We start from the raw sequence: 26,944 nt of genomic DNA on the forward strand, positions 1-26,944 counted from the left end.
GAAATAGTTTTCAGGATCTAGTGTATCAAAATGTTTTAAAAATCTCTTTTTCAGTCTCAAATACACAAGGGAGTGCAAGCCAATTCTTTTCAACCTGTCCTCATAATCTAACCCCTAAACTCCAGTATCACAGCACTTTATTCGTCATTTTTGAGTGTTACCAAACTCTCTTGTAGAGCTAATTGCAGCACGGAAGTAACCTGGCAGATTATTTGAGCATGAATGGACTCATTTTTTTGCCGGGTCTTTCTGCCCCAAATGATAGTAAAACAGGATAGCTTAGTTCACTGTGACTTGCAATTGAGCAAGGCCACTTTTTCAAGCAGTGGCAACTTCTGCAGGTCACTGGGGAAGGGCTTTTAATTACCTGACAGTGCATGAATTGGGCGATGGAAAACATTTCAGCTGTTAGATTTGTCCATCGTACAGAACCTAATTGTATTCACATAGTGGATAGATAGGCCAATTAGAAAAGGAGAAATGTTTCCCTGTTGGGTGCAATTTCAAAGGCACTCCATTCCTTGCTGGGAGCAGCTTCTCAGGTGTAGGCCACCTTTCAGTAACTTGGGCTTTTGAACACTAGCCTGAATACTTAACATCGGGAAGCTGGTCAACCAATGAGGTAAACCAAGTCTTTCTCGTTGTAAGTTGCTCTCTCTGGAGTGACTGCAAATTAATCAGTAGTAAAAGATGAGGTTTATGTTCTGTGCTGAGGCCAGCTATTGTATGCTCACAGCTAGCTGAACAAAGATCATCCCCAGGAAATAGACCAGGGATTGAAACACAGAGCTTCCTATTTTGTATGAGAAGTATTTTTTGATAACTTAGAAGATCAAGTACTGGTTCATATTTATTCACTTGAGGTTTTATTGAAGGCACTTGGACTGTTGACTCATCTGAATGAGAAGCTAGATTTTAAATCCCATTTGGATGAGCAGTTAGTTTGTTTATGTTTCATAAAGGCAGTGGTCACTTGAGGGTCAGTAAGTGTTTTCCGTTTGGTTCTAGGCTTACATTTTAGTTTGGATGGCGACATTGCTCTCGAAAGAATGTTTACAAAACCAATGCAGCTACACTTGCAAGTTCCATGTCCCAGAGACTACCGAGATCCTATATCCAGTGGAATAAGATAAAAGTTGTCAGTTGAAAATGAAAGAAAGCTCTCACCCATTCTGCTTCCTTGTGTTCAGGCGAGATAAACAGCAGTGCAGTCTGAGTGCTGTTCCATTTGGCTCCTGGCAGGGACTTTAATTGGTATAATGCAGATTTTTTTTTTGATCAGCAAGGATTATTCTGCTTATCTTTCCTTAGTATCATAGCCTGTGATGAAAAAAGCCTTTGGTGAAACGCAGATGCTGCGTTTCCAAGTAAAGCACTTTAGCGATTGACATCTGAAAGAAATGTCTGATTTATTAGCCTTTAATTGATAACATTGAGAGGTAAGTAGTAATCCAGGTCTGACTGATTTGTGAAATTGCTTAATATGAAGTCTCTTTGTGATTATCATAAACTCAGTCAGGCTGTTGGGGTAGTCCCTGTGCCTCTTCTGAAATACCTGGGTATTTTAAACTGCTAAATCTATCTTATTGTGCCTTTACAATAGTTGGCAGATAGACTGGTAGGGTAAAGATTAATAACATTTGCTATGCTATCAGTGCATACTTGTCGATTTTCTAGGAAAGGGCTGTCTATTCAGCATGAAAATTATTGATTAACTAAATCTTGTTATTAGGGCAGGGTGTGATCCATAATCACAAGCAACCATAATCACAAAACAATAGTGGACATCATTCTTCCCTAGCCACACTCATGTATCAGAACCTTCCCCAATATTTCATGTCACCTGTTCTAGTCACTTTGTCCTCCCAGTGCCAGACAGAAATGTGTCACCCTGAATCCTGTCTGTGTAACTATTGCTGTCTTAAAATCTATGGATGAAGAGCACTGATGTGCCAGTGCATTTTTATGTGTTACAGCTGCACCTAAGCCTTCCTAACTTCACCAAGAAAGGTGTAATTGTATCACAAACAGGCACCGTTCACAGCTTTTTTTTTAAGGTAATTTGCAACATTTACTTATTCAGAATGTTTTGACGGCCCTTTTCCTCTTAAAATTCATCACTTGAAGATGGAATGATTGCTTAGTTTCCATGCCTGAACATTAAATCTGTTCCTATGATGAATACAACACAAATACTGTTGAGGCAAATTGATCTTCAAGTTCCACAGATATTAGTTTTCAATGAATGTTCTCTTGTTGACGTTTTGAAGCATGTGTCTCTTTGTGTTCCTCAGGCATTGAATATTACACTTTGCTTCCATTGTAAATATACAACATATCCATTTTTAATAACTTCTTCATGTTTTCTGCACTGTAATTACCCAGGAATCCTATTGTACAAATATTTTGTAATCCAGGACAAGAACAATTATGAAATTTTTATGGTGTGATGTAATCAGACTATCTTCAATTAATTATGTTAAAGAAGATAGTAATTCTAATTGATTAGGTGGAGTTGTGACCATGTACAATACGTTGAAAGGAATGGGCGAAATGATCTCTTCCTATTATAAAAACAGAAAGTTCTTGGAAAAACTCAGTAGGTCTGACAGCATATGTGGATAGAGCAACAGAGTTTATATTTCAAGTCCAGTATGACTCATCTTTAGAACTGTAGAGGGTGGAAAAGTGATGGAGTTGTAAATTAATTGGATGGCAGTTATTTTCCAAGCACTATACAGAAGTGAGTACAAAATAAAAAATGAAAGAACTGCGGATGCTGTAAATCAGGAAACAAAACAGAAATTGCTGGAAAAGCTCAGCAGGTCTGGCAGCATCTGTGAAGGAAAAAACAGAGTTAACATTTCGAGTCTGGTGACCCTTCCTCAGAATGGAAGGGTTCTGAGGAAGGGTCACCGGACCCAAAACATTAACTCTGTTTTTTTCCTTCACAGATGCTGCCAGACCTGATGAGCTTTACCAGCAATTTCTGTTTTGTTTACAGAAGTGAGTACGTTGGGGTGCAGAAAGTGTATACAAGTGAGGAATGAGCAAAGACAACAATCAGTGATGGCCTTCTCTGTAATTGATACAATGGAAATTCAGTAGCCTCCTGGATTTTATTGACCTAATACAGCTGAGCTCAACTCACTCAGTGTAGAGCAGGGAATCAAATCCACAATACTTTTGAAAAGCTTTCATTTTCTTTCCCTCCATTGAGTAGACTTTACGAGGGCATCAATCACAGTGGATACTGAGAACATGACCACTTGGACCAAGAAAGGAGATATTTTGGTTTTCTTGCTTTATGAGGAAACCGCCCACCTCCACTTGACATTCTCTTAGTTAAATACCACAGCACCTATAACCTCATTTTATTGCTTTCATTAGATCAAAAACCAATTGACAAGTTGCTACTCAGAATGTTAATACATAAGGCAGGAGCTCATAGAGTTGGAGATAATACATCCGTGTCATTGGAGGATTGATTAATCTACAGGAAATAGCCTGTAGGAATAAATGGGAATTATGAATTTTGGTTGGCTGTAGATATTGGAATGTCACAAGGATCAGTACTTGGACCTCAGCTAATTATTAGCTCTGCTTACACTCAATTTTAATGACATAAAAGGTCAAGGATAATGTGTCCAAGTTGACTGACATTACAAAACGAGGTGAAAATGTTAGCAGTGAGGACTACACAGGAGAGTCCAAAGAGATATCAACAGGTTAATTGAGTAGGAAAAACAGGTGGCAGATAAGGAGAAAGTATGGGATTATTGATTTAAGCATTGAGAATAAAACAGCAGAATGTTTTAAAAGGTGTGAAATATTTAAATTTTCATTTTCAGAGACAGTTGTGTGTATTGGTACAGGGACTACAAAGTTAACATGCTCGTTCGTCAGTGAATTAGGAAGGAAATGGCTTTGGCATGGAATAATAAAGAAATCTTGCTACAATTTTGCAAGGCTTTGGTGAGGTCACACCTCTGGCACTGTCCATTGTTTCAGCTCCCATTTCTAATGAAGGATATATTTTCCTTAGAAGCAGGACAGTCAAGGTTCACCTAGGTTTCCTATGATAAGAGTGTTGTCCTATGATGAGCATAGAGCAACAAAAGATGAGCTGAATCAGTTTAAAAAGAAGTGGCAGTGAGAGGCAATATCCCAGTCAACATAGAGACTGGGGTTACATACATGTTACTTACTGGAGACACCCACTCCTGAATTGTTAGGCTGTTAGTATAAATCATTGATTAACAGCATTAACTCATTCACTCCATCCATAACTCACTCACTGACCTCCATATGCGTCCACACCCTCCAATTCTCACTTCACCCCAACCCACCATTGATTCAACTGCTCACCATCTCCTCAATGATCTAATTTCCTACCTGCTGCAACCCTCATTGACCCAGCTGCCCAGTGCTATTACCCCTCTCATCTCCCTGCCTCCCCCCCTCCTGCCACTGACCTGACTAACCCTCACAAGCTCATTCAATAACACACCAAAAACCTTTTGAGATCTTCAAACACGACCTGCTGTTGTAAAAGCTGTGGGGGCTTTGTCTGCACCTCTCTGCCATTGCTCACCATGGATAAAGCTGCACTGAAGCATTGCTACTGCAGCTGGAAAAGGAAGACCAGCTGGAAGAATGTGAAAAAGCCAGAGTGCAACGACCTTCATAGTAAGTGGTAATCGCCCCAGTACTGTCACTGTCATGTTTATCTATGCAAATAATTTCGGACATAACATAAATAGTCACTGGTGAAAACCAGCACCATTTCCTTGCGTTTTTTTGACATGAGAGCAGATAGTGTTAATCAAACAGTTCTGAAGAAGGGTCACTGCACTCAAAACTTTAACTCTCTTTCTCTCTCCACAGATGCTGCCAGACCCAGTTGAGTTTCTCCAGCAATTTCTGTTTTGGTTAGTGAACACAATGGAGCAGTATGTAATTCTGGGCTTTATCAATAGAAACCACGGCCACAATTTTTCCCTCTCTGGAGGTGGCAAAAGAGGAGATGAGAAGGCAAAACGATGGGGCAAGTTGGCCCTGGAGAGTAAATCGTGCTTTTCACCTCCTCAGCAATTAAGAGGTCAATGAGAAGATCCATGGCTGACTTTATTGACTCACCCCCAATTAATACCTGTAAGTGGTGCATTAATTGGTGAGTGTGTTTGATGGAGACCAGCAGACCACCTGCACCAGTGAGATAACTCACCCAGTTTTCCATGAATTAGCTGACTAAAAAATAGTAAGCGCCCCACGGCCAGAGTTGAGGCCCGTGATAGAGTCAGACACTCTCCTTTGCTCTCTTCCAAATGAGCTGATTGACACGGAGGGGCGTTGGTCACCACCTATTACACTTGCCCTCACTCTTCAGAAAAATGTGGTAAAATTTCACCCATGTCGTACAAACGGACAATGATTTTCCATTAGATATTGGCTTGGCCTCAAGTGTAGAATTGAGTCCAGTACAGGGCACCACACTTTAGGGAGGATATGAAGGCTTTAAATAGGGGTCAGAAAAAAATCACAAGAATTCCAGAGATGAGAGTCTTCAGTTACATGGATGGATTGGAGAAGCTGAGATTGTTCTCCTGAGAGAAGAGCATGTTGACAGGGGATTTCATTGAAGCATTCAAAATCATGAGGGTTTTGGACAGAGTAGATAGGAAGAACTCATTCAGTTGGTGGAAGGATCAAAAGCCAGAAGACACCTTTTACAACTGATTGGTAAAAGAAATAACAGCACAGAAGTGTCTCGGGTAAAGAATGCATAGCTAAAGGCTGTGGAGGCTGCATCAAATGTGGGAAGTGACAGGAGTGGAATTGGCACAGACACAATGGGCTGAGCTTAGGAAATTGAGAGGTGATCTAACTTAAATGTATATGATTCTGAAGGGGCTTGATAGAGTAGACAGACAGTTGGTATTGGAGAATCCAGAACATGCCCCAAGATGAAGGGTCAATCATTTAAGATGGGGTGAGGAGAAATCTCTTCATTTAAGGGGCTGCGAAGTTTTGAGATTTTCTATTCTAGAGTGCTGTGGATGGTCCAATATTGACTATGTTCAAGCATGGGCTAGAACTTCCTTGATCTGCCAGTGAATCAAGGGGTGGGGGAACAGGTGGGACAGTTGAGTCAGAAGATTGGTTATGATTATTTTGTATGCTGGAACAATTTTGAGGGGCTATGTGTCTGACTGCTACAACTATTTCTTATGTTCTTACACAACTGAGAAGCAGACCATTTGCCTATTGTGCTGGCTCTTTAAAAAAGCTGTACAATTAAACTCATTTCCTTTGCTCTGTCTCCATAGCCCTGCAAGTTTCTTCTTTTCCAGTATATAACAATTCCTATTTAAAAGTTCCTGTTGAATCAAAGGGATTTCTGGCTCAATCTTGAAAATTCGCCAAACCAATTTTGAATTATTTCATTTTAAAAGTATTAAATTTAAAAGAAAAAATGTTGGCCAGAGCAGATATTTTAAATCCTTTCATGACCGCTCCTAATCTCCTATTGCCCCCTGGACAGAGTCTTCCACCATGGGTCTAATATGTATTGCAAGTGTTTTCCATTTCTGAATATTGCATCTGGTTCCTGATAAAGCTCCAATGAATTGTACAGTCTTTTATTTGTATTGGGGTAAGAAATTGATTTCATCTTTAAGTATCCCAACCTCTTGTCTGTGTATTTAATCCTTAGAGCTTTCAGATAAATTGCACATTTCACTCTCAACTGTTTCCTAAGATCTCATGTTGTAAAGATACTTCTTTAAGGATCATGTTTACTTTTTAAAAAGTTTATACACTCATTCCAATAATTTAGCCATCTCTGAGTGAAACTGTGTTAAGCAAATAGTTACTGGCACCCACAAAAATTGCAATTTGTTTCATGCCTTGCTGCCATGTTGAAGAAACCTTTTAAGTATTATTCTGTACTGAATCACCATGGAAACAGTGTTTTTAAAAAAAATCTTTAGACTGGCAGAGTTTCCTTCCTCTAGCTGTATTCTACTGCCAGTTCCTTTTGGCCAAGATTTCATTCCCTGTACATTCACAACTTTTGAGACTATGATGTATGTTTCATAGTTTGAACGATGAGAAAACTAGTCAAAACATTTCTGTTGCAAAGTGGAATTATTATGGTCTACATGTAGCCAATGAAGCCACAGTATTTATAGTGAAACTTCCCTCAAAGTGGAACTCTAAATTATGCGAGTGCATTGAAATCACACACATACCAGTGTTTCCTTGATGATTCTACCGACCAGCTGCAATAACAGAAAATTGGCAGTAGCGTAGTGTGAAACTGTGCAACAGGAGGCCACTTTATTGCCATGAATATAACTGGATAAAAATCCTGAAACTCCCTTCCTAATGGCATTGTGGCTCTACCCACAGTACATGGACTGTGGTGGTTCAAGAAGGCAGCTCACCATCATCTTGGGTAACTAGGGATGGGCAATAAATGCTGGTCCAGCACACATCCCAGGAATCAATGGATGAAAATAAATGTGCGAGCATTTTGAAATAACTATCTGATAAGTTGCAATTCACTGCTCTTTTCCCCATAACCCTGCAACTTTTTTTTATTTTCAAGTATTCACCTAATTCCCAATTGGAAGTGATTATTGAACCTGCTTCCTGCACCCTTCCAGGCATTCCAGATTACGATAACAGTCAAAGGACTGAAACTGGATGGATCACCAGCATTAACCTAGGCTCTGGAAACAACATTGAGAAACTCTGAAAAGTTCCCTTAGCAACATTTGGAGGCTACTGCCAAAACTGGGAGAGCTGTCTCATGCCCTGGCCAAACAACGTACTGACATAGTTATACCCATGGAATCATTCCTTACAATGTCCCAGACACCACCATCACCCATCTCTGGCTTTGTGCTGTGTCACCAGCGAGACAGACCCAGCAGCAGTGGTGGAAAAGTGGTATGATGTGCGGCAGGAGCTGTCCTGGGAATTTCCAACATTGGCTCCAGATCGCATGAAGTTTCATCAAGTCAAAACACAAGCGAGGAAACCTCCCCTGATTACCACCAACATCTCACTCTAAGATTTGCATGTGTGCCGTACTTCAAGGTTGAGTCCACGGTGATTGGCGTGCTGATTGTAGCATTGACCTCCAATTCCAGAAATCGATGCCATTCCCAGACCTCGGAGGCCCGTGCAGCTGGAAACAAAATAAGGAAACATTGCCTACCGCTCCCACCTGGCAGAGGAGACAGGACTCCTGCAGGTTGGAGGAGGAAGCACTGAAGGTGGCAAGAATATGTGCTCTGGGTAGGGGGACTTCAATGTTCATCATGAGGAGTGGCTCGGGCAAGTCCTAAAGGATATTGCTGCTCGTTTGACCACAAGGCAGGTAGTGAGGGAACCAACGAAAAGGAAAATTCGACTTGGCCTCGTTCTCACCAATTTGCCAGTCACAGATCCATCTATCAATGACAGTATCAATAGGAGGGACCACCACACAGTAATTGTAAGGAAGAAACCCATCTTCACATTGGGAATACCGTCCATTGTTTCGTGTGGCACTACCTGCTTGCAGAATGTGATAGTTTTACACAGGTCTAGCAATTCGAGAATTTAGCATAATTGCATCAACCATAGTCTGTGACCCCATGGTGTACAGCACATTCCCCACTCTGCCATTACTGCCATTACTACCAAGCTCCCCAGGGTTGGGAGCCCAACATATTACTGCAGCTGGAACTGGCTTCTCCTTTTGGAGAATTGCAGTTTCTCCTCCTCCTCCAGTCATATAAATCTTGTAGCTACTAGAAGAGCAGGTCAGAGGCTGGGAAACCTTTGGCGAGTAATTCATCTCTTGACTCTCAAAGTCTGTCCACCACCTTCAAGGCACAAGTCAAGAGCATGATGGAATGCAGTCCACTTTCCTGAATGAGAGCAGCTCCAACAACATTCCAGAAACTGGACACCATCCAGGATCATTTAAATGGCATCCTGTCTACCACCTTCAACATTCATTCCCTTCATCACTGACACACAGCAGCAGCAGTGAGTACTATATACAAAATGCATTGCCATTGCTCACCGTGTTTCCCCAACAGCACCTTTCAAACTTACAAACACCAGCACCTGGAAGGATCAGGGCAGCACATGGGAACACTACCTTCCCATGTTCCTCTCTGAGCCAAACAACATCCTGTCCTGAAACTACATCGCCGTTCCATACTGTTGCTGGGTCAGAATCCTGGAACTCCCTCTCTAACAACACTGTGAATGTACCTACACCCAAGGACAACATTTCTGTTAAACTGTGTAGCCATGCAGCCACTTAGAGTGTCTGTGCATGCTAACCTCAAAGATCCGCGCAGAATATATCAGAGAGAGCATAGTCCAAGAACTGCAGCAGTTCAAGTTGGCAGCTCACTATCGCTATCTCCAGGGCAGTTAAAGTTGGGCAATTAATGCTGGCCAAGGCATTGACAGTCACATCTAATTCATGTATTTTTAAAAACGAAGCATAAAAAAATTCTCTTCTCACCTATTCTCTTCCCAAATGTACCCAAATGTACATAATGATTTATCATAACCTCCTTACTTTTCTGTTCTGTGCCATAATTCATAAAGCAAATGGTCCTGTATGCTTTTAAACAAACGTATCAACATATCCTTCCGAAATGCATCACTTCACACACTTTTCCTTGCAGTAAATGTCATTTGCCTTGTGTGCCCACTTCACTTGTTGATATCCTCCTGTAAGATATTCCTATCTTCTTCACAGTATGCTACATTTCCAAGCTTCATACCTTCTGCAGACTTTGAAATTATGTCCCCTAAATCCAAGTGCAGGTCATTATTTTATAACAATAGGAACAGTGGTCCCGGTACTGACCCCAAGGGGAGTCAATAGCACCATGTACTTTTCACCCGATAAACAACCATTCACCACTATTCTATTTCAGTATTAGAGATGGTTCCTGCCACTGCCTCATCAATCACATAGGCTTTGATCCCTTGCTTCTCGACTCCCCAGACAGGGGAAACATCCTTCTTGTATCATCCCTGTTGATCCCAAACCACATCGAAGCTGGTTTTGTGGCTGTGAAGAAGGGAGCTATGTAAGTGGCTATCAGAGAGTAAGAAGAAGCATTTTGTAACTAAGAAAAAGGGACAGAGCAATTCAGAGAGGGAAGAAAATTGTATGCAGATATAGTCGTTGGATTTGGCAATCCGAATCATGAGGGATACAAAAAGGAATTATAGGTTTTATTTTTAGAGACAAATACAGAAGCAAAGAGCAAGATTCACATAGGGTTTTGGATAGGCTGATGTTAGAAAGTGTGCAGCACTGAAAAAGGTGTAGCATAGATTAAATGTTAAAGTTATGAAGAAAACAGTGAAGATTTGGGTTTTCTTTCAATGACTGGAAGGGTTATGGCATGACCTGAAAAAGGACTTTGACTTTATGCAGAATTATGATGGGGTGAGTAGTGATACATTGTTTCCAATGACCTATGTGGAATGCATTTAAAATAATCACAAAATCAATTGAAGAAGTTAGAAAAAAATGGCACGGTGGCTGAGTGGTTAGCTGTGCTGCCTGACAGCTCCAGGGACCCAGGTTTGATTCCAGCCTTGGGCAGTTGTTTACGTGGGGTTTGCACATTCACCCCGTGTCTGTGTGGGTTTCCTCCCACAGTCCAAAGATGTGCAGGTTGGGTGGATTAGCCATGGGAAAGGCAGAGTTACAGGGATAGGGTAGGAGGGGTTGGTCTGGGTGCAGTGCTGTTTGGAGAGTCGGTGTGGACTCAATGGGCTGAGTGGTCTGCTTCCACACTGCAGGGATTCTACATTTTATTCTATTCTAAATGTCTCAACACAGGGTATTTTGAATGTGGGATTCGCTGCCACAAACTTTGGTTGAAGCACAATTTATTCATTATTTTAAAAGAGAATAAATTACTTAATGGGAAAGTAAAGGTTGTAAATTCAAATCCACTTTGGAAAGTTCTGCAACTAAATTCAATAAATCTGGTCCTATTAAAAAAATCAATTAGAGACAGGTTTTGGGTGGGCATGGGGCAAATCACAATTGTAGAGTGAGGCAAGAAAAATATTTACAAGCGTAAGAATATGGTCTCAGTTCAATAATTAGGAATTTCATATTCTTACTGATGCCTGTGTTCTACTTCCGTTAGCGTTGTGCTGGCTATTCATGTGGCTATTATTAGTTGCACTCATATACATTATATATATTTCAAATTTGTGTTTCTGGTATAACTATATAAAATAGTTATGATGGTAGGTTTTGAGGAGTTAAGACTGTTGCTTTTGGGGGAAAAAGAAGGCTGAGAGAAAATTTGATTGAGGTGTTCCAAATCATGAGGGATATGGAGAGTGTTGATATAGAGAAACTGTTCCCACTCGTGAAATGATTGGGAATGGGAGGGTGCAGATTTAAAACGATTAGTAAAAGAAGCAAAAGCAACATGAGGGAAAACATTTTCATGCCATGAGTGGTGCAGGTCTGGAATGCATTGCCTGAGAGTTTGGTGGAGGCATTCAAGAGGGAAGGATGCTGCCATCTTAAAAAGAGAGAAAATGTAGTGTTACAGGAATAAACTGGCATTTCTCAGTTGGGGAGATGCTGCAGACATGATGGGCTCAATGGCCGCCTTCTGTCCTGCAACAATTCTGTGAAATAATTTTACTTGCAGATGGGTCTTAGTTCAGAGGTCAGGATATAAATCCCCTTCAAAACGATATCACATTAAATGGTAATTAATCTGCATTTCATTATGTTGGTCTGTTTCTTATTTCAATATTTTTAATCAACTTATTAAGGGACATTATTACACACTTCAGAGGGAGATTGGTTTTGAACTTAGGTTTTCTACTTCAGAAGTTGCACGACAAGATCCCTCAAGGTCTTCATGATAGATGTTTTCAAATCGCTTGGTCAGAGATTACCCACTCCTGGAGCTGGTAGGACTTTAAGTTGGGCCTCCTGAGGTGGGAACTCTACCACTGCACCAGTTCGTCAGGGTAGTTTTTCAAAACAAAAATCTGTACAATAATATCACTGAGCAAGTTTTTTTAAAAAATAAACTTGTTCAGTGATGTTATTGTACAGGTGAACTTGAATCTAGGCCTCCTAGCTCAGAAGTAGTGAGACTGTGGGGAGGTGATGGCCTAATGGTATTATTGCTAGACTATTGATCCAGAGACCCAGGTAATGTTCTAGGAGCCTGGCTTCAAATCCAACCATGGCAGATGGTAGGATTTGCAATCCAATAAAAGTTTGGAATTAAGAGTCTAATAATGACCACTGTCAACTGTTCGAGGGAAAGAGTCATCTGCTTCAGTGATATCCTTTTGGGAAGGAAATATCACTCCAGACCTACAACCATTGTCCTCTGGGTAATAAATGCTGGCCCAGCCAGTGATGCCCATATTCTGTGAACAAATTTGAAAAACAAAACTATCACAATAGTTCCTCAGTATTGGTATTTTTGGTTCAGAGATGTTAGTACACACCTCTGGGGTATATGGGACTTGAACCCAGGCCTCCTGAACCAGAGGTAGACACATAACCAGTATTAGACCAAAATGTACGCAAGAGCCCTAGTTCCACATGGCTTTTTTTTAATTAAATATTGTATTAACTTATTCAGAATTGTTATTACACACCTCTGGAGCAGGTGGGCCTTGAACCTATGTTCCCTAACTCAAAGATAGGTTCAAGGTACACTGAGCCACAAGAGCCCTAGTTCCACAGGATAATCTCCTAAACTCAACCATCTTCAGCTGCTTCATCAGTAACCCCCCCTTCATCATAAGATCAGAAGTGGGGAGGTTCACTAACAATTGCACAGTGTTCTGCACCATTTGCAATTCTTCAGATACTGAAGCAGTCTGTAAGCAACTGAAGCAAGACCCGCACAATATTCAGGTTTGGGCTGATTAGCGCAGGAAACACTCACAAAATGTAAGTATTTGGCAATCATTGTCTCGAAAATGATGTCAAATGTGAATTGAAAATGTGTTTAATTAATCTTTGGGGAAGATAGATCTAGGACAGATTGGCATGTTACGTGATTTGGTTCAGTTTCACTGACCTTCATAATTTGACATTATGTGGGTTCTTTCAGTGCTATATGTTCTCCAGCCTCCATATAGGACCTGCAAAAATATTGTTCATGCTTTCATCACAAAGTTTTCCTACCTATTAAGACTAAGAACTTGTAAAGCAACAATCATAACTCTTCATCATCAATAAGTTATTTTATAAGAACCACCACTGCTCTGTAGGAAATGTGGTGCCAGTTTGAGCATTGCTCCTCACACATAACTCAGATGTGATAAATGATAAGTTAAACTGTTTTTGGCACTGTTGCTTATGAGAAAAATGTTGGGCAGAATATCAGACAAATACTTTGCTTTCTTCAGAAAGTACCACCATATCTTTTGCACCCACTGGAAGTCGCTGTGACATCTCTTTCCAAATGTGACATTACATTGCTGCAGTCAAGTCTGGGGGAGTGCTCTAGTCTCACTACTCCATGGATCACAACATAAAAATAAATATACTTATTTCCAGTTACCAAGATGACCAATTAAATACCTTATTTATCTCATGTTTTATCTGATCTATAAATCAAGTTTCCTAATAAACACAATTATTGCATCATTACTTAAAATTTATTCAAAAAAGATGCAGCAATTGGTTAACATTCACATTCAGTTATACAGAAGTATAAATACTTATTGAGGTTGGTTGGCTCGCTGAGCTGGTTTGTTGTTCTGCAGTCGTTTCGTTACCGTGCTTGGTAACATCCTCAGTGCAGCCTCTGATGAAGAGTCGGTGTGTTTTCCCACCTGGTTTTTAAACTCTGGGGTCCGTTGCGATGGATAGCCTCACTTCCGGGTTTCCTCCGTAGTGGAATGTATATGGGGTCGAGTTCAATGTGTTTATTAATAGCATGCTTTGTGGAGTTCCATGCTTCCAGGAATTCTCGTGCTTGTCTCTGCCTAGCCTGTGGATTGAGATGAGTGAGTATTGGTCATGTCTTTTTGTAGCCAGTTGGTGTTCACGTACTCTTGTTGTTAGTTTTCTTCCTGTTTGTCCGATGTAGTGTTTCTCGCAGTCTCTGCAGGGGATCTTGTAGATGACATCGGTCCTGTCCATGGCGGGGAGTGGGTCTTTAGTTCAGGTGAGTGCTTGTCGTAGGGTTGATGTGGGCTTGTGTGCCACTCTGATGCCCAGCGGTCGTAGAAGTTTTGTGGTGAGTTCTGACATGTTCCTGATGAGTGTGATGAGTGTGTCGGGGTGTGTAGAATCTTTCTGATGCTGTTCCTGTAGGCATTTCCTGACCCAGAAAGACATGACCAATACTCACTCATCTCAATCCACATGGACAAGGAGAACCACGACTTCGACTGGGACAACACCAAGATCCTGGGACAGGCTAGGCAGAGACAAGCACGAGAATTCCTGGAAGCATGGCACTCCACGAAGCATGCTATTAATAAACACATTGAACTCGACCCCATATATATTCCACTATGGAGGAAATCCGGAATTGAGGCAATCCATCGCAACAGACCCCAGAGTTTAAAAACCAGGCGGGAAAACACACCGACGCTTCATCAGAGGCTGTACTGAGGATGTTACCAAGCACAGTAACAAAACGTCTGCGAAACAACAAACCAGCTCGGCGAGCCAACCAACCTCAACATCCACAACCCGAGCTACAGATCTACTCCAAAACCTTATAAATACTTATCCTTAAAAATATCCCAAAACATACAAACATACGTGCATGCACACGCAATCTTGGGAAAAGAGAAGAAAAACTGATTTGTCCACAGAGACTGCTTTCTGAACCAAAAAAGCTTTGCCTTCAATGACAACCCATTGACTGAAAGGATAAAGCCTAGAATGTTCCAGAGTTTCTTCCTCTGATGTTCTGGCACGTATGGTCAAGTCACTAGTTGTGCATGGTTTCTGTGAAGTCTTGCTGACACGGTTGCTCAGGAAGTACAATCTTGCAATATATTGTCAATCATTCTTTCAAATAGGTTTCACCCTGGACTCAACAAGAAGGTTTGCTTTTCAGAAGTGAGAGAGATCGGCTGGGCAAGTTGATCCTAGCCAGCTTCCTTCCACCTCAGCTTGGTCCTAGCAGGCTTCCATCCAACTGAACCAGATAAAACAAGCACCTCTCTATGGCAGTCTCTGTTCAAATCAGCGGCAGTATATAGCGCAGCTATTACTCATCGTGTGATTTACAGGAAGCTCTGTTAGAAACAAACTCCAGTGGCCACAGTGAACTTTCAACAAGCTCTTTTTTTTAAAGAAATCACTGCAAGGATTTTCATAAAACATGAGATGTATCAATTCTTCAAAATCCTTAAAAATGTAAGTAACATTAAAAGCTCGATAAAGTGATTCAGAGGTAGTAAGAACTGCCAGTGCTGGAGTTGGAGATAACACAGTGTGGAGCCCAAAATGTCAGCTTTCCTGCTCCTCTGATGCTGCCTGGCCTGCTGTGTTCCTCCAGCTCGATAAAGTGATTGCCATTATTTTATTAAGTCATTCTTGTGGGTATTTCTGGAAAGCCTGCCACCTTGAAATGACCTTAGGAGATGGTTGTTGGTCTCCTTTTTGAATGCCCGCTACTCTCCTACTGACAGTGCTTCCAAGATGGTGTTCAATAAAGGAATTCTAGGACATTGACCCAGTGATATTGAAGGGAGGGTGATGCGTATCCACTTCAGGGTAGTGTATCTACCAAATAATGAATCGTCCTTCCTGATGTGAAAATGTTGTCAAAGTAACCTGGGTGAGTTGCTGCCATACATCTTTGAATAAGCACAATTATAAGTGTGTTCTGTCTTAGATGTTGCTGTAGGTTATGTCAGCCACTACATGTAATTGTGCTTCTCAGTGTTCCATTTGCACTGCAACCAAAAGTCACAACATTCTTAAAATTCTGTTCTCAGTGGGGTTTTATATTGGAGTAAGTGTGATGAATGGAAGCAGCACAAACATTTGAACACTGCCGCGATAGTGGAGTTAACACAAATATGATAAATGTGCTGGAAATGCATAAGTGACAGAGAATCAGCTGTCTTTTCAAGTCAAAAGCTTTATTACTTTTCAATGAGGCTTCCATTACTTATGTTTCTGAAGCATGTTTATAAAGTGGCTTCTTATGCTCAAATGCCCATAACATGAGGTTTCCTTTTACCTTGCCTTCTCAATCAATTAAATAAAAGAAAGTTGCAAATTCTTGAGTCTATAAATGATATGCTATAGTTCAGAATTAAATGAATGAGAAAATAAGATGTTGAGATGCTTTTTGTGCTATAAATTATAGCTCAGAAATCCCCCTCTCATGTTAGATTTGCATATCTTCCTCATAGTCATGAAATCTGTGCTATTTACAATAATGTACTGGCCATAATACTGGTGGTGCTGAGGTTGTGATTTTAAAATTGTGACTTCAAGTTTAATACATTTGCTAATCTTGCGGCATTGGAAATCTACTTTGTATTGGACCAGATATTCCAGTATGAGGGATGGCGATGCACTGAGCAAGTTAGAGTCATAGAGTCCTACAGCAAGGAGACAGGCCCTTTGGCCCAAACTGGTCCATGCCAACCAAAATGTCCATCCACCCTAAGCCAATTTCCCTGCACTTGGCCCATATCCTTCTAAACCTTTCCTATCCATGTATTTCTTCAAATGCCTTTTAAATGTTGTTAATGTACCCGCCTCAACCATTTCTGCTGGCAGCTCATGCCATATGCGTACCATCCTCTGTGTAAAAAAAGTTGTCCCTCTGGTTCCCATGTATTCTTTCCCCTCTTACCTTAAACTGATGCCCTCTAGTCCTTGATTCCGCAGCCTGGGAAAAAGACTGAGTGCATTCACCCTATCCGTGAGTTGCTGGTATGAGTCAAGGAAGTCCTGATACGCCCACATGCAGTGTAATTGTCCAGCATGTTTAAACTTCTGATGGGTTGATTGCACTGCCTAAAACTTACTGTCAATGTTATTTTGCTCGCACTAAGCTCAGGGTTGGAGACTTGAGCTAGATATGTGCCACATACCCAAATACTTACACGGGAATTTCTACATTGTTTAGTCTTTGCTGTAACACAGTGATTATCAGCACAACCCAACCAACCCATCACCATCACCTGACCACACCCCTCTGTGACCTAGAAATCCATTCCTTTGACCTGACTTCCCAACCCCAACTATCCAATCCTCCCATCCAATTACCCACAATCTTCAACTTGATCATCCAGCCACCTCAACCTAACTATATCACCCCCTCTACCCCACAAACCAGCTCAACTAGCCAACATTATGCATCACTGACCCAACAACCTACCCACCCACTCGTGCAACCAACTCTGTCTTTCCCTTTGACTGACTCATTCAACCAGCCACATGTATCTACCCATTCACTGAATTACACACCCACCTAAGGCACAATAATGCCTTTTCTTCCTCAGTTTGGAGGTTCCATAAGGACCCTCACCAACTTCTACAGATGCACCATTGAAAGCATACTGTCGGGGTGCATAACGGCCTGGTATGGCAACTGCTCTTCCCAGGACCGTAAGAAACTACAGAAGGTGGTGTGGACAGCCCAGACCATCACAGAAGCCAACCTTCCATCCATGGACACTATTTACATGGCTCGCTGCCGCGGAAAGGCGGCCAACATCATCAAAGACCCATCACACCCTGGTAATGATCTCCTACAATCTCTTCCATCAGGCAGAAGATATAGAAGCCTCAACACACACGCACCAGCAGGTTCAGAAACAGTTTCTTCCCAATCGTTATTAGACTGTTGAATGGATTCTCTAGCCTGAAATGTTGCTGACCTTGCTAATTTTGATCTTGCCGAGTGCACACCCTGTGCAATGTAACCTGTATGTCTAAATCTTTTTACAACCTCTGATCTGTCCATCCTTGCTTATTATGATCTCCCTGTACTGATCGTAAATAAAGTTTTTCACTGTACTTCGGTACACGTGACAATAAATCAATCAATCAATCAATCAAACTACCCACTCATCCAGCCAACCATTCACCTAGCTACTCATTCATCTGTATGTGGGGGGACACAATTCTGACTCTATCCCACACTTGCTATGGGAACGAAGATTCACCATTTGGGGACATGATGGTTTCTGAAATGGTTGTGATGAGCCAGAAAATTTTCTGATTCATCTTACTCACCCCTGGAGTGAAAACCAGGGTCAGTGACCTTGGGCAGAATCAGTATGTATTTATTAAAATGATATATGAACTCCAAGCCTTAAATTACAATGTGAATCTCCACAATCCCCTGGGATTTAAGGGGTGATTTGGTCAAAGCTTTCATGATATTGCGGGGGTAGATAGAAAGAAATTCTTTCTGCTGGTTGGCATGTTTATCAATAAGGGGTGCTATCCAGGGATTAGACCTAGATCTTTCAAGAGAGAGATTATGAGTGACATCATAATGCACAGGATGGTAAAAGTTTGGAGCTTTCAGAAGTAACAATCAGTACTAGATCAGTTGTTATCTTTAAGTTATCCAAATGTATTAAAGAGTATGAGCAAAGGGGACTATGACTTTAGACAAATCCACTATTTTTGTAATAAAAACCGAAAGAGGAAGGGTCTGAGGAAAGGTCACCGGACCCGAAACGTTAACATTGTTTTTTCCTTCACAGATGCTGCCAGACCTGCTGGGCTTTTCCAGCAACTTTGTTTTTGGTCCACTATTTTTGTTTTTTGAAAGCGTTTTGCTGTATTTTGTCAAGGTATCTTTTTGAGATAATGTGTTATTTTCGTACAATGAAAACTCGATTATGAATATGTTGCATTATTTATGTCCTATTGCTGAAGTAATGAAACTATCTGATACGAATATTGGCAAGTGCAAGATTTTGGAGGATGCAGAAGCAAAGAACATATGGTTTAAAAAGCCTTAGAATTTGAATTATTGTTCCTAATCTCGACTGGCCTGATATCTCTCAATTCATAGAAATATACTTAAGCTTTACACATTAGGAAGGGTCTCAGTTCTGAGGAAGGGTCACCGGATCCAAAACGTTAACTCTGTTTTCTCCTCCACAGATGCTGCCAGACCTGCTGAGCTTTTCCAGCAACTTTGTTCTTGTTCCTGATTTACAGCATCTGCAGTTCTTTTGGTTTTTATTTACACATTAGGAGTTAGGTGAGAATATGTTACATGTAAACTATTTGACAAAGCAAATCATAGTTTAGTCCTAACTACAGATTTGAAATTCATTTCTTCTCCACAATAATGGCTGCGAATCCATGATAATTTGATGTTTTAAGATTAAAAATAATTGACAAAGAGCATGAGGGGGAGAAGAGGCGTTTTTTAAAAAATACAGATATTTGATATGGAATGTATTATCTGAAAGATTGGTGTTAGCTGATTCAATTGTGACTTTCAAATGGAAATTGGATAAATGCTTGGACAAAGGAGCCATTTTCAGGTGTCGGCATAAAGAAGTGGAGTCATATTAACTATTTCGCTCTTTCAAGGGTCCCGCATACCAGGCTGAATGGTCTCTAGTGTTATGAGGCTCTATTCCTCAATTTAGGATTGGGAAAGAGATCAACTTATCTATTAAGTCTATGCAAAAAAAAACAAACTTATATGCCTTGATTTACAATAAATGTATATTGTCTTGATTTACATTGCTGACTGCAGTTTATTCCCTCCCCCACACAATCAAATTGTCTGACTACCCACTCTTATCAAAATTGTAGAGCAGAAGCGGGTGAAGTAGTTCAGTTCAATTGGTGCAGGTATAAAACCAACAAGGGGACCTTTTGTAATGCAATAGTAATGTCCCTGCCCCTGGATGGGGAGGCCTGGGTTCAAGTCTCTCCTGCTCCATAGGTGTGTAATAACATCTCTGAACTGGTTGATTAGAAAAATAAGTTAATTTTTATAAAATTATAAAACCAGTGAACCTGGCAATAGTCAGCTTCCAAGAGGTTGTAAAGCATTGGGCAGCAGAGCATAATTACCTTTTCTTGACTGTCACTGAGTGCACTCAAACTCTTCTGTCCAATAAGAAAATGTCAAATGACTTTTTCTCATAAAGAATCATAATTGTTTTTTTTGCAGGGGTGTTATAGATTTATTTGTAACAACTTCTTAATGCTTTATAATATGTGGTTTATCACTTACTTTGTTTGGCCACATTCTTAATATGTCTGCCACCACGTGGAAATTGGGTGCTTTTAAAGATGCAGTTACAAAAAAAAATCCATTTGAAAAGCCTCAGAGTTTCTTCTTCCTTTCAATTACAAAAGTGAAACAAGTGGGCCCTCTTCTGGTTCCATTATAGTACTACAAGTGCTTTGACCATTTCCGATGAATATCTGTAGGAACAGCAGCAGGTAGTTGCAGGTTAGACTTCAGTGTTGTCATGTTTCCAGATTTTTGATTTGGCAACACATCACCCAGACAACTGATGCAAAAATGACTTTGTTTTAAAAACTAAGCTACTCATCGATGGCATGAATGGGAACTCTGATAGATTTTCATGACACTAAAACTGATTCCTGTAATTTTTAAGAGGTTCTTCCATTTACACACACCAGAACCTCTCCACAATTTTGAGAGTTGTGCGTGGCCTACTGTTGCTAAATACTGTTGCCATTTTTGTAGCCTTGTTTGATGTTTCATTAGCCTGGTGTAAAGTATCATGCATTGAAGAACTGTTTCTGGTGAACGTCTGCGTAAATTCTATCAGCAGTGAATTCACAAATAGTCCCCAGTGTGAGTTGTAAAAACAAGTAGGCACACGTGATCTTATGCAATAAACTGATGGTTTCATTTAAAAAGTCAACTAAACTCTTCTAGTAATTGGGATATCTTTTCTGGTACAAATACAGAAATTGCTGTAAAAACTCAGCAGGTCTGGCAGCATCTGTGGAGATAAATCAGAGTTAACATTTCAGGTCCAGTGACCCTCCTTCAGAACTGAAAACGGGTCACTGGATCCAAAATGCTTACTCTGATTTCTCTCCGCGGATGCTGCCAGACCTGCTGAGATTTTTCCAGCAATTTCTGTTTTTCTTTCTGATTTCCAGCATCCGCAATTCTCTCGGTTTTGTATCTTTTCTGGTAATGGGTGTCTTCTTGCAGTAATTATACCAATGTTGGTTATAAGGATTGCATATTTTTCTTGGAATATAAACTGGAAAAATCGAAGCTTAGATACTGCTGTACTGGACAGAATGAGCTAGTTTTGCTAAAACCTCAAACAAGAAGTGAAACAGTGTGAACTTTACTAATTAGTTACATAAGGTCGGACTACCCTCTCATCATCCCCCACCTGTGAGTGGAAAAGAAACAATACTCAAAAGACTCTAATAAGATGAACTTGTAACTCAAGCAAAAACCTAGGTCCAACTGACTGAGTACTGAATTGAGGATCACTGCAGTCAACAGCAACAATATATCGTCACTAGAAACTGGAGGTTCTATGGGAACATTACTTCATTACCCTTGGGGTCTAGACTCTTGATCTGCAGAATTTGCTCCATTATGCCCATGTTTTCCACCCAAATTTTTTTGCAGGATGTCTGTCTTGTCTGCCCAATTTGTGAATGTGTGTATGTGTGTTGGGTTTTAAAAGGGCTTATAGTTTAAGTTTTCACATTCATACTTAATAATTCATTTGCCACTTTTTAAAGGATATGTTTGTTTATAATAAATGTCTATTAATGAAACTTGCTGTTGTTTGTTTCATCCTAGACACAGTCAAAGTCAGGCAGATTAAACATTTTAAATGATTACCTCAGTCATTTGTACATCAGTGATGATTTGTGGGACTTGATTTCAGCACATACTTCCCATCAGGTTGTTATGGGGACAGAATTCCATTGGTTTCCCAAATTTCTGGCCATAACTTAGGTAGAATATTGTTGTAATCCCCAGAAAAATTCTGCAAATTATCACATGCTTCTTCTGTATGTTTACGACTGATGTTACAATGATGATCAGGATAACCCCTGAGAATATTCTTTTGAACTAAAATAATGCTGAATTGGTTGATCATTTGAATGAAGCAATATTGAATTAGGTGGAGTAGGCTGCAGGTATTTGACGTATTTTAAATATATTTTTAGATCCCACTGTGAAGGAAGTTGATAATCAGTCTTCTTTTGTAGATGAGGTATCATCTTGTGTAAGAATAGCTTGTCTTTTTATTTCCTCATCCAGCACATAAACAACGACCATATCCACGGAGAGAAAAAGGAGTTTGTGTGCCGATGGCAGGACTGTTCTCGGGAACAGAAGCCATTTAAAGCCCAGTACATGCTCGTGGTTCATATGAGACGGCACACTGGAGAGAAGCCACACAAGTGCACTGTGAGTTTCTTCATGTCAATTGCTTTTTACTCATGAAACCCTCCTCTCCTGTCATCAGGAGGAAATTACCGTCACATTTAGATGCTTAAGCAAATTTATTTTCATTCTTATACTCTTCAAGTGTTTTTCTCCATGACTACCCTGCACCGATGAAGTAAACTTGATGTATTTGATTTATTTCAGGAACGATGATTAACTAGCACGTACACTTTAGCAAGATAGGACCCTGTTCCAAATCTCATCTAGTAGCTAAAAAAAATCTACTCCCTCTACCATCAGTCTATCCTTTGCATACTGTCTACATGATACACTGCAGTAATTTGCTAAGATGTCTTTGAAAGAACTTTCCAAAGTTGTACCCATCATCATGTAGAATGACCAGGGCAGTAGGCATGTAAGAACACCACCATGTGCAAATTCACTTCCGACTTAGACCATCTGACTTGGACATAATTTCCCGTTGTCTCTGGATCAAAGTCCTAAACCATTCAACCTTACACCATTGTGGGGGTACTTTCACCATTCAGAGTCCAGTGCGTTAAGAAAACTCTTCACTTCCTTCTCAAAGGACAAATAAGCAATAAGTGTCTTTTTTCAGACACTTACAAGTGCGGGGTTATGGGGAAAAGGGGAGATTGGCACTAAGTTAAAATAGTAAGAGAACTCGTTCAGGGATGTTGGGCTGAATGGCCTCCTTCTGCACTGCAATGATTTTGTGATTCTCCACTGTGGTGGAGAGTGTCAACAGACAGTGTTGCAGGCACAAGAAGCAATAGACAGGAGGTCCAGTGAGTTGAAGAAGCTCTTAGGCTTGGACAAGGAGAGCACATGGAAGCAACAGGGTAGCCTGATGGTTGAATTCCATTCCCCACCAACATTCAGTGGGAGCAGTGTATACTATATAAAGATGCATTGCAGCAAATTACCAAGTTTCCTTCAACAGCGCCTTCCAACCTGTGACCACTAACCATCAGATTAAAAAAAGTGGGGAGCAGATGGATGAGAACGCCACCACCTGCAAGTCCCCCTGCAAACCACATGCAATAGAGAAACTTCAACGTTAGCCAGTTATAATCTAATCCAGATGGATCGAAATTTCTAATTTGCAAAGCAGTCTCCAACGACACATTCCTAGATGCCTTGGAAAGAACTATACTGAGAAGGTTAATCTTGGGGGAAGTAATGGGACTTGATTATTGGATATCATATCAGAACCTGATAGAGGATAGTCTCTGATGTTTCAGTGTTTGGGTGGTAACCAAACTATGTATCAAAAGTTTTGCATCCAAAATGTCAGAAGGGGAGAATAAAAGGAAGAACTGGTTCATCCTCTACAGTGAACATCCTGTGTAATTCCTTTCCAAATCCCTAAGCAATCAAAACCAACAAGAAGATTAAATTAGCCTTGAGATAACACAGAATGGAGCTGGAGGAATGCAGCAGGCATCAGAGGAGTAGGAAAGTTGACATTTCGGGTTGGGACGCTTCTTCATTTTTTCTGAAGAGGAGTCCCAACCCGAAACGTCAATTTTCCTGCTCCTCTGATGCTGCCTGGCCTGCTGTATTACTCCAGCTCTACACTGTCTCTGACTCCAGCATCAGCAGTCCTTACTATCTCTGAGTAAATTAGCCTTGACCTCTTTTACTTAGGATTTATCTTTTCTGTATCTCTGTCCAACTAGGAACTCGTCCAGCTCACTTTTTGAGGTACCCAGTAAATCAGCACTCAATGCACAGTCTAGCCAATTGTTCCATAAAAGTGTTGTTACCTTGGAAAAGAAAAACTGCCTATCATCGAACCACGTTGCATGCTTTTTTATTGCTCCTTCCGAACCTACCCAATTGAAATAATTTGTTAGTGCAAACACAATCTCCATTAATTTCTGTACTTCAACCAAGTCACTTCTGAATTTTCACTTTTTTAAGACCCAGCTTTTCTGGAAATTTAAGATATTTAAAAATGGAAATCTTTTGTTTAAATCTGCCAGAATATGGTCATACCTATGAGCAAATTCTGTACAGAAAATTTGAACAAGTAAACTCAGCAAACAGATTTATTCAAACCAAGCAAGAATGCAGAATTCTCAAGAACACTGACAAAAACAAATCAAGCAAGTCACCATTTAAAATCCACCAGCTATACTCAAATTTCAGAAAAACCCATAAATATTGATATAGTTTTAAAGATCCAAATGTTTGCAAGTAACTTGCTGCAAATTTGCTTTCTGCAGTTTGAAGGCTGTGCAAAGGCCTACTCCAGACTGGAAAACTTGAAAACACATCTGCGGTCCCACACTGGAGAAAAGCCATATGTCTGTGAACATGAAGGTTGTAACAAGGCATTCTCCAATGCATCTGACCGGGCAAAACATCAGAACAGAACACACTCAAATGAGGTAAGCGGTCATTGGGCACACTTTGGTGAGTCTGCTTTAATGCATATTATAGATTTTTTAAAATTCATTCATGGGATGGGCAATTAATGCTGGCCTATCTAGTGATGTCCTCAGAGGGTGGTTAAGAGTCAACTGCATTGCTGTGGGTCTGGAGTCACATGTAGACCAGACCAGGTAAGGACCTGAAGGACATTAGTGAACCAGAAATGTTTTTCCTGACAATTGAAAATGGATTTGTCATCATTATTAGCCTCTTAATTTTAATTCACTTTTAAATTACACCATTTACTGTGGCAGGATTTGAACCCAGGTCCCTAGAACATTACCTGGGTCTCTGGATTAATAGTTCAGTGATACTACCACTAGGCCATCACCTCTCACTTTGATTGGGCAGACAATGCTCATGATAGTGTTGGAGCCTGGAGAACACCAGCTCTGGTTATCAGCTTATACAGGGAGGAGAAGAGCCAATTCTCATAACCTCCCAAATTACTTTATTGATGTGTTAAACAAGACATGTGTTGCTTATATGTTTTATTACAAACTAGACCTTATATATTTTCCCACAAACTGAACCAAAACCTATTTAAACACTCACCAGGGTCCTCTGGCACTCCCCGAGCAGTCACAGAATATAAAAGCTAATGCGCGATCAGGGAAGCAGCTGCTGATGGGGGGGCCGACGCTGATGGGGGTTGATGCTGACGGGGGCTGACGCTGATGCTGATGGGGGGCCGATGCTGATGGGGGCCGATGCTAATGGGGGCTGATGGGGGCTGAGGCTAATGGGGGCTGATGGGGGCCGATGCTGGCCGGGGTCTGCACTCGGTGTCATCACCACATCCTTGATGTAGGGTCTGCTTCTGCCGTGGTTGATCTCCGGAGTTTTTGCTGGCTTCACGCCCGAGAGTCGTCTTTTTATTCTTTCTCTTATCTTCCTCGAGTCCTGTTGTCTCTCTCCCGTTGGTTCAGGCTAATTCACTTATCGCATGTCTTTATCCTATTGGCCCTGGCCCAGAGACTTAGGTAGCATTACCTCATTATTTCTCGTCCAAATAAGGCTTTTGTATTACTTCAAATTCTTTATTTTTTGCAAAACTTAGTTAATTCAAACCGGTTTAAATTGGCCCAGACTACTACCTGGGCACAGGTCATTTTAAGTTCACAAGCTGCTTCTTTCTTCATGTCAGCACCTTTACATTCAGTATCTCCTGTTAGCGATGTCAGCGGCTGGTATCCCCCCTCCTCTCTCTCTCTCTCTATCTATCTTTCTGCAGCCCCCGGCTGATGTCTCCCCAGGCAGTGATGTCAGCAGCTTGTACCTCTCTATCTCTGTCTCTCTGCAGCCTCTGGCGAACAACAGCTATAACTGATGGCAGAATGATTCTAATGTGTACTTATTTCTCTGTTCCAGCAAAATTAACACTGAAAATTAGAGCTGTTTCCTGTATTGTAATTAGTGCATTCACAATGAGATTTTGTATGTTTTACTGTAACATAGCTAGCAACATACAAATTTTGACACCTATTGGGAAGTAGATGCTGATCAATTTTAATTCCAATAAACCAAAGTACAAAACTCACAGATCAATAATTAGTGAACATCATTATGGTAGATTTATTTTCTAGCTCATCCTTTGTCAACATTCCATTGCAATGTGGAGAAGTAGTAATATATTAATAGGATCACATGATTCAGCACAACACAGAAATAGGTAATTAGCACTTTTGTTTTGAACATAACCAGAACACACAAAACCTTGATCTAGATACATGCTTTGTGTCGAAATTAATTCTTTTTTTATCTTATTGTTTAAAAAATTGTTTTAAATCAAACATCGTTATTCCAAACTGATGTTCAATTTCATGTTCTGTGACTAAACCACATTCAAAATCTGTTCTGATGAACAGCCACCAGACTCGAAACATTAACTCTGCTTTCTTTCCACAGATGCTGCCAGATGTGCTGAGTTTCTCCAGCAATTTCCATTTTTGTTACAGAATCTCCCCATTGCTTTGGTGGTCGGACAGCTGTCTCAGGGATTGCATCTGGATTAGTAAACGGCATAATCCCATCTAAAAGTGGTGTTTTTCTCTCTCTCGATGTTAATCTGTCTC

The 26,944-nt window shown here is 40.7% G+C and overlaps 1 protein-coding gene across 2 annotated transcripts in view; it reads left to right on the top strand.

The window, feature by feature from the left end:
- The window catches only part of LOC109923305 (transcriptional activator GLI3-like), a 355,583-nt gene that overhangs the window by 303,875 nt on the left and 24,764 nt on the right, over positions 1-26,944 (top strand). For both annotated transcript variants that reach the window (XM_048596316.1, XM_020523345.2), the window contains exons 11-12: positions 22,281-22,430; positions 24,662-24,826. In XM_048596316.1, coding sequence (XP_048452273.1) covers positions 22,281-22,430; positions 24,662-24,826 — 315 coding nt within the window. The remainder of the gene's footprint in view (positions 1-22,280; positions 22,431-24,661; positions 24,827-26,944) is intronic.

Source organism: Rhincodon typus, chromosome 4, assembly GCF_021869965.1.
Source record: "Rhincodon typus isolate 14 chromosome 4, sRhiTyp1.1, whole genome shotgun sequence".
NCBI lineage: Eukaryota > Metazoa > Chordata > Chondrichthyes > Orectolobiformes > Rhincodontidae > Rhincodon > Rhincodon typus.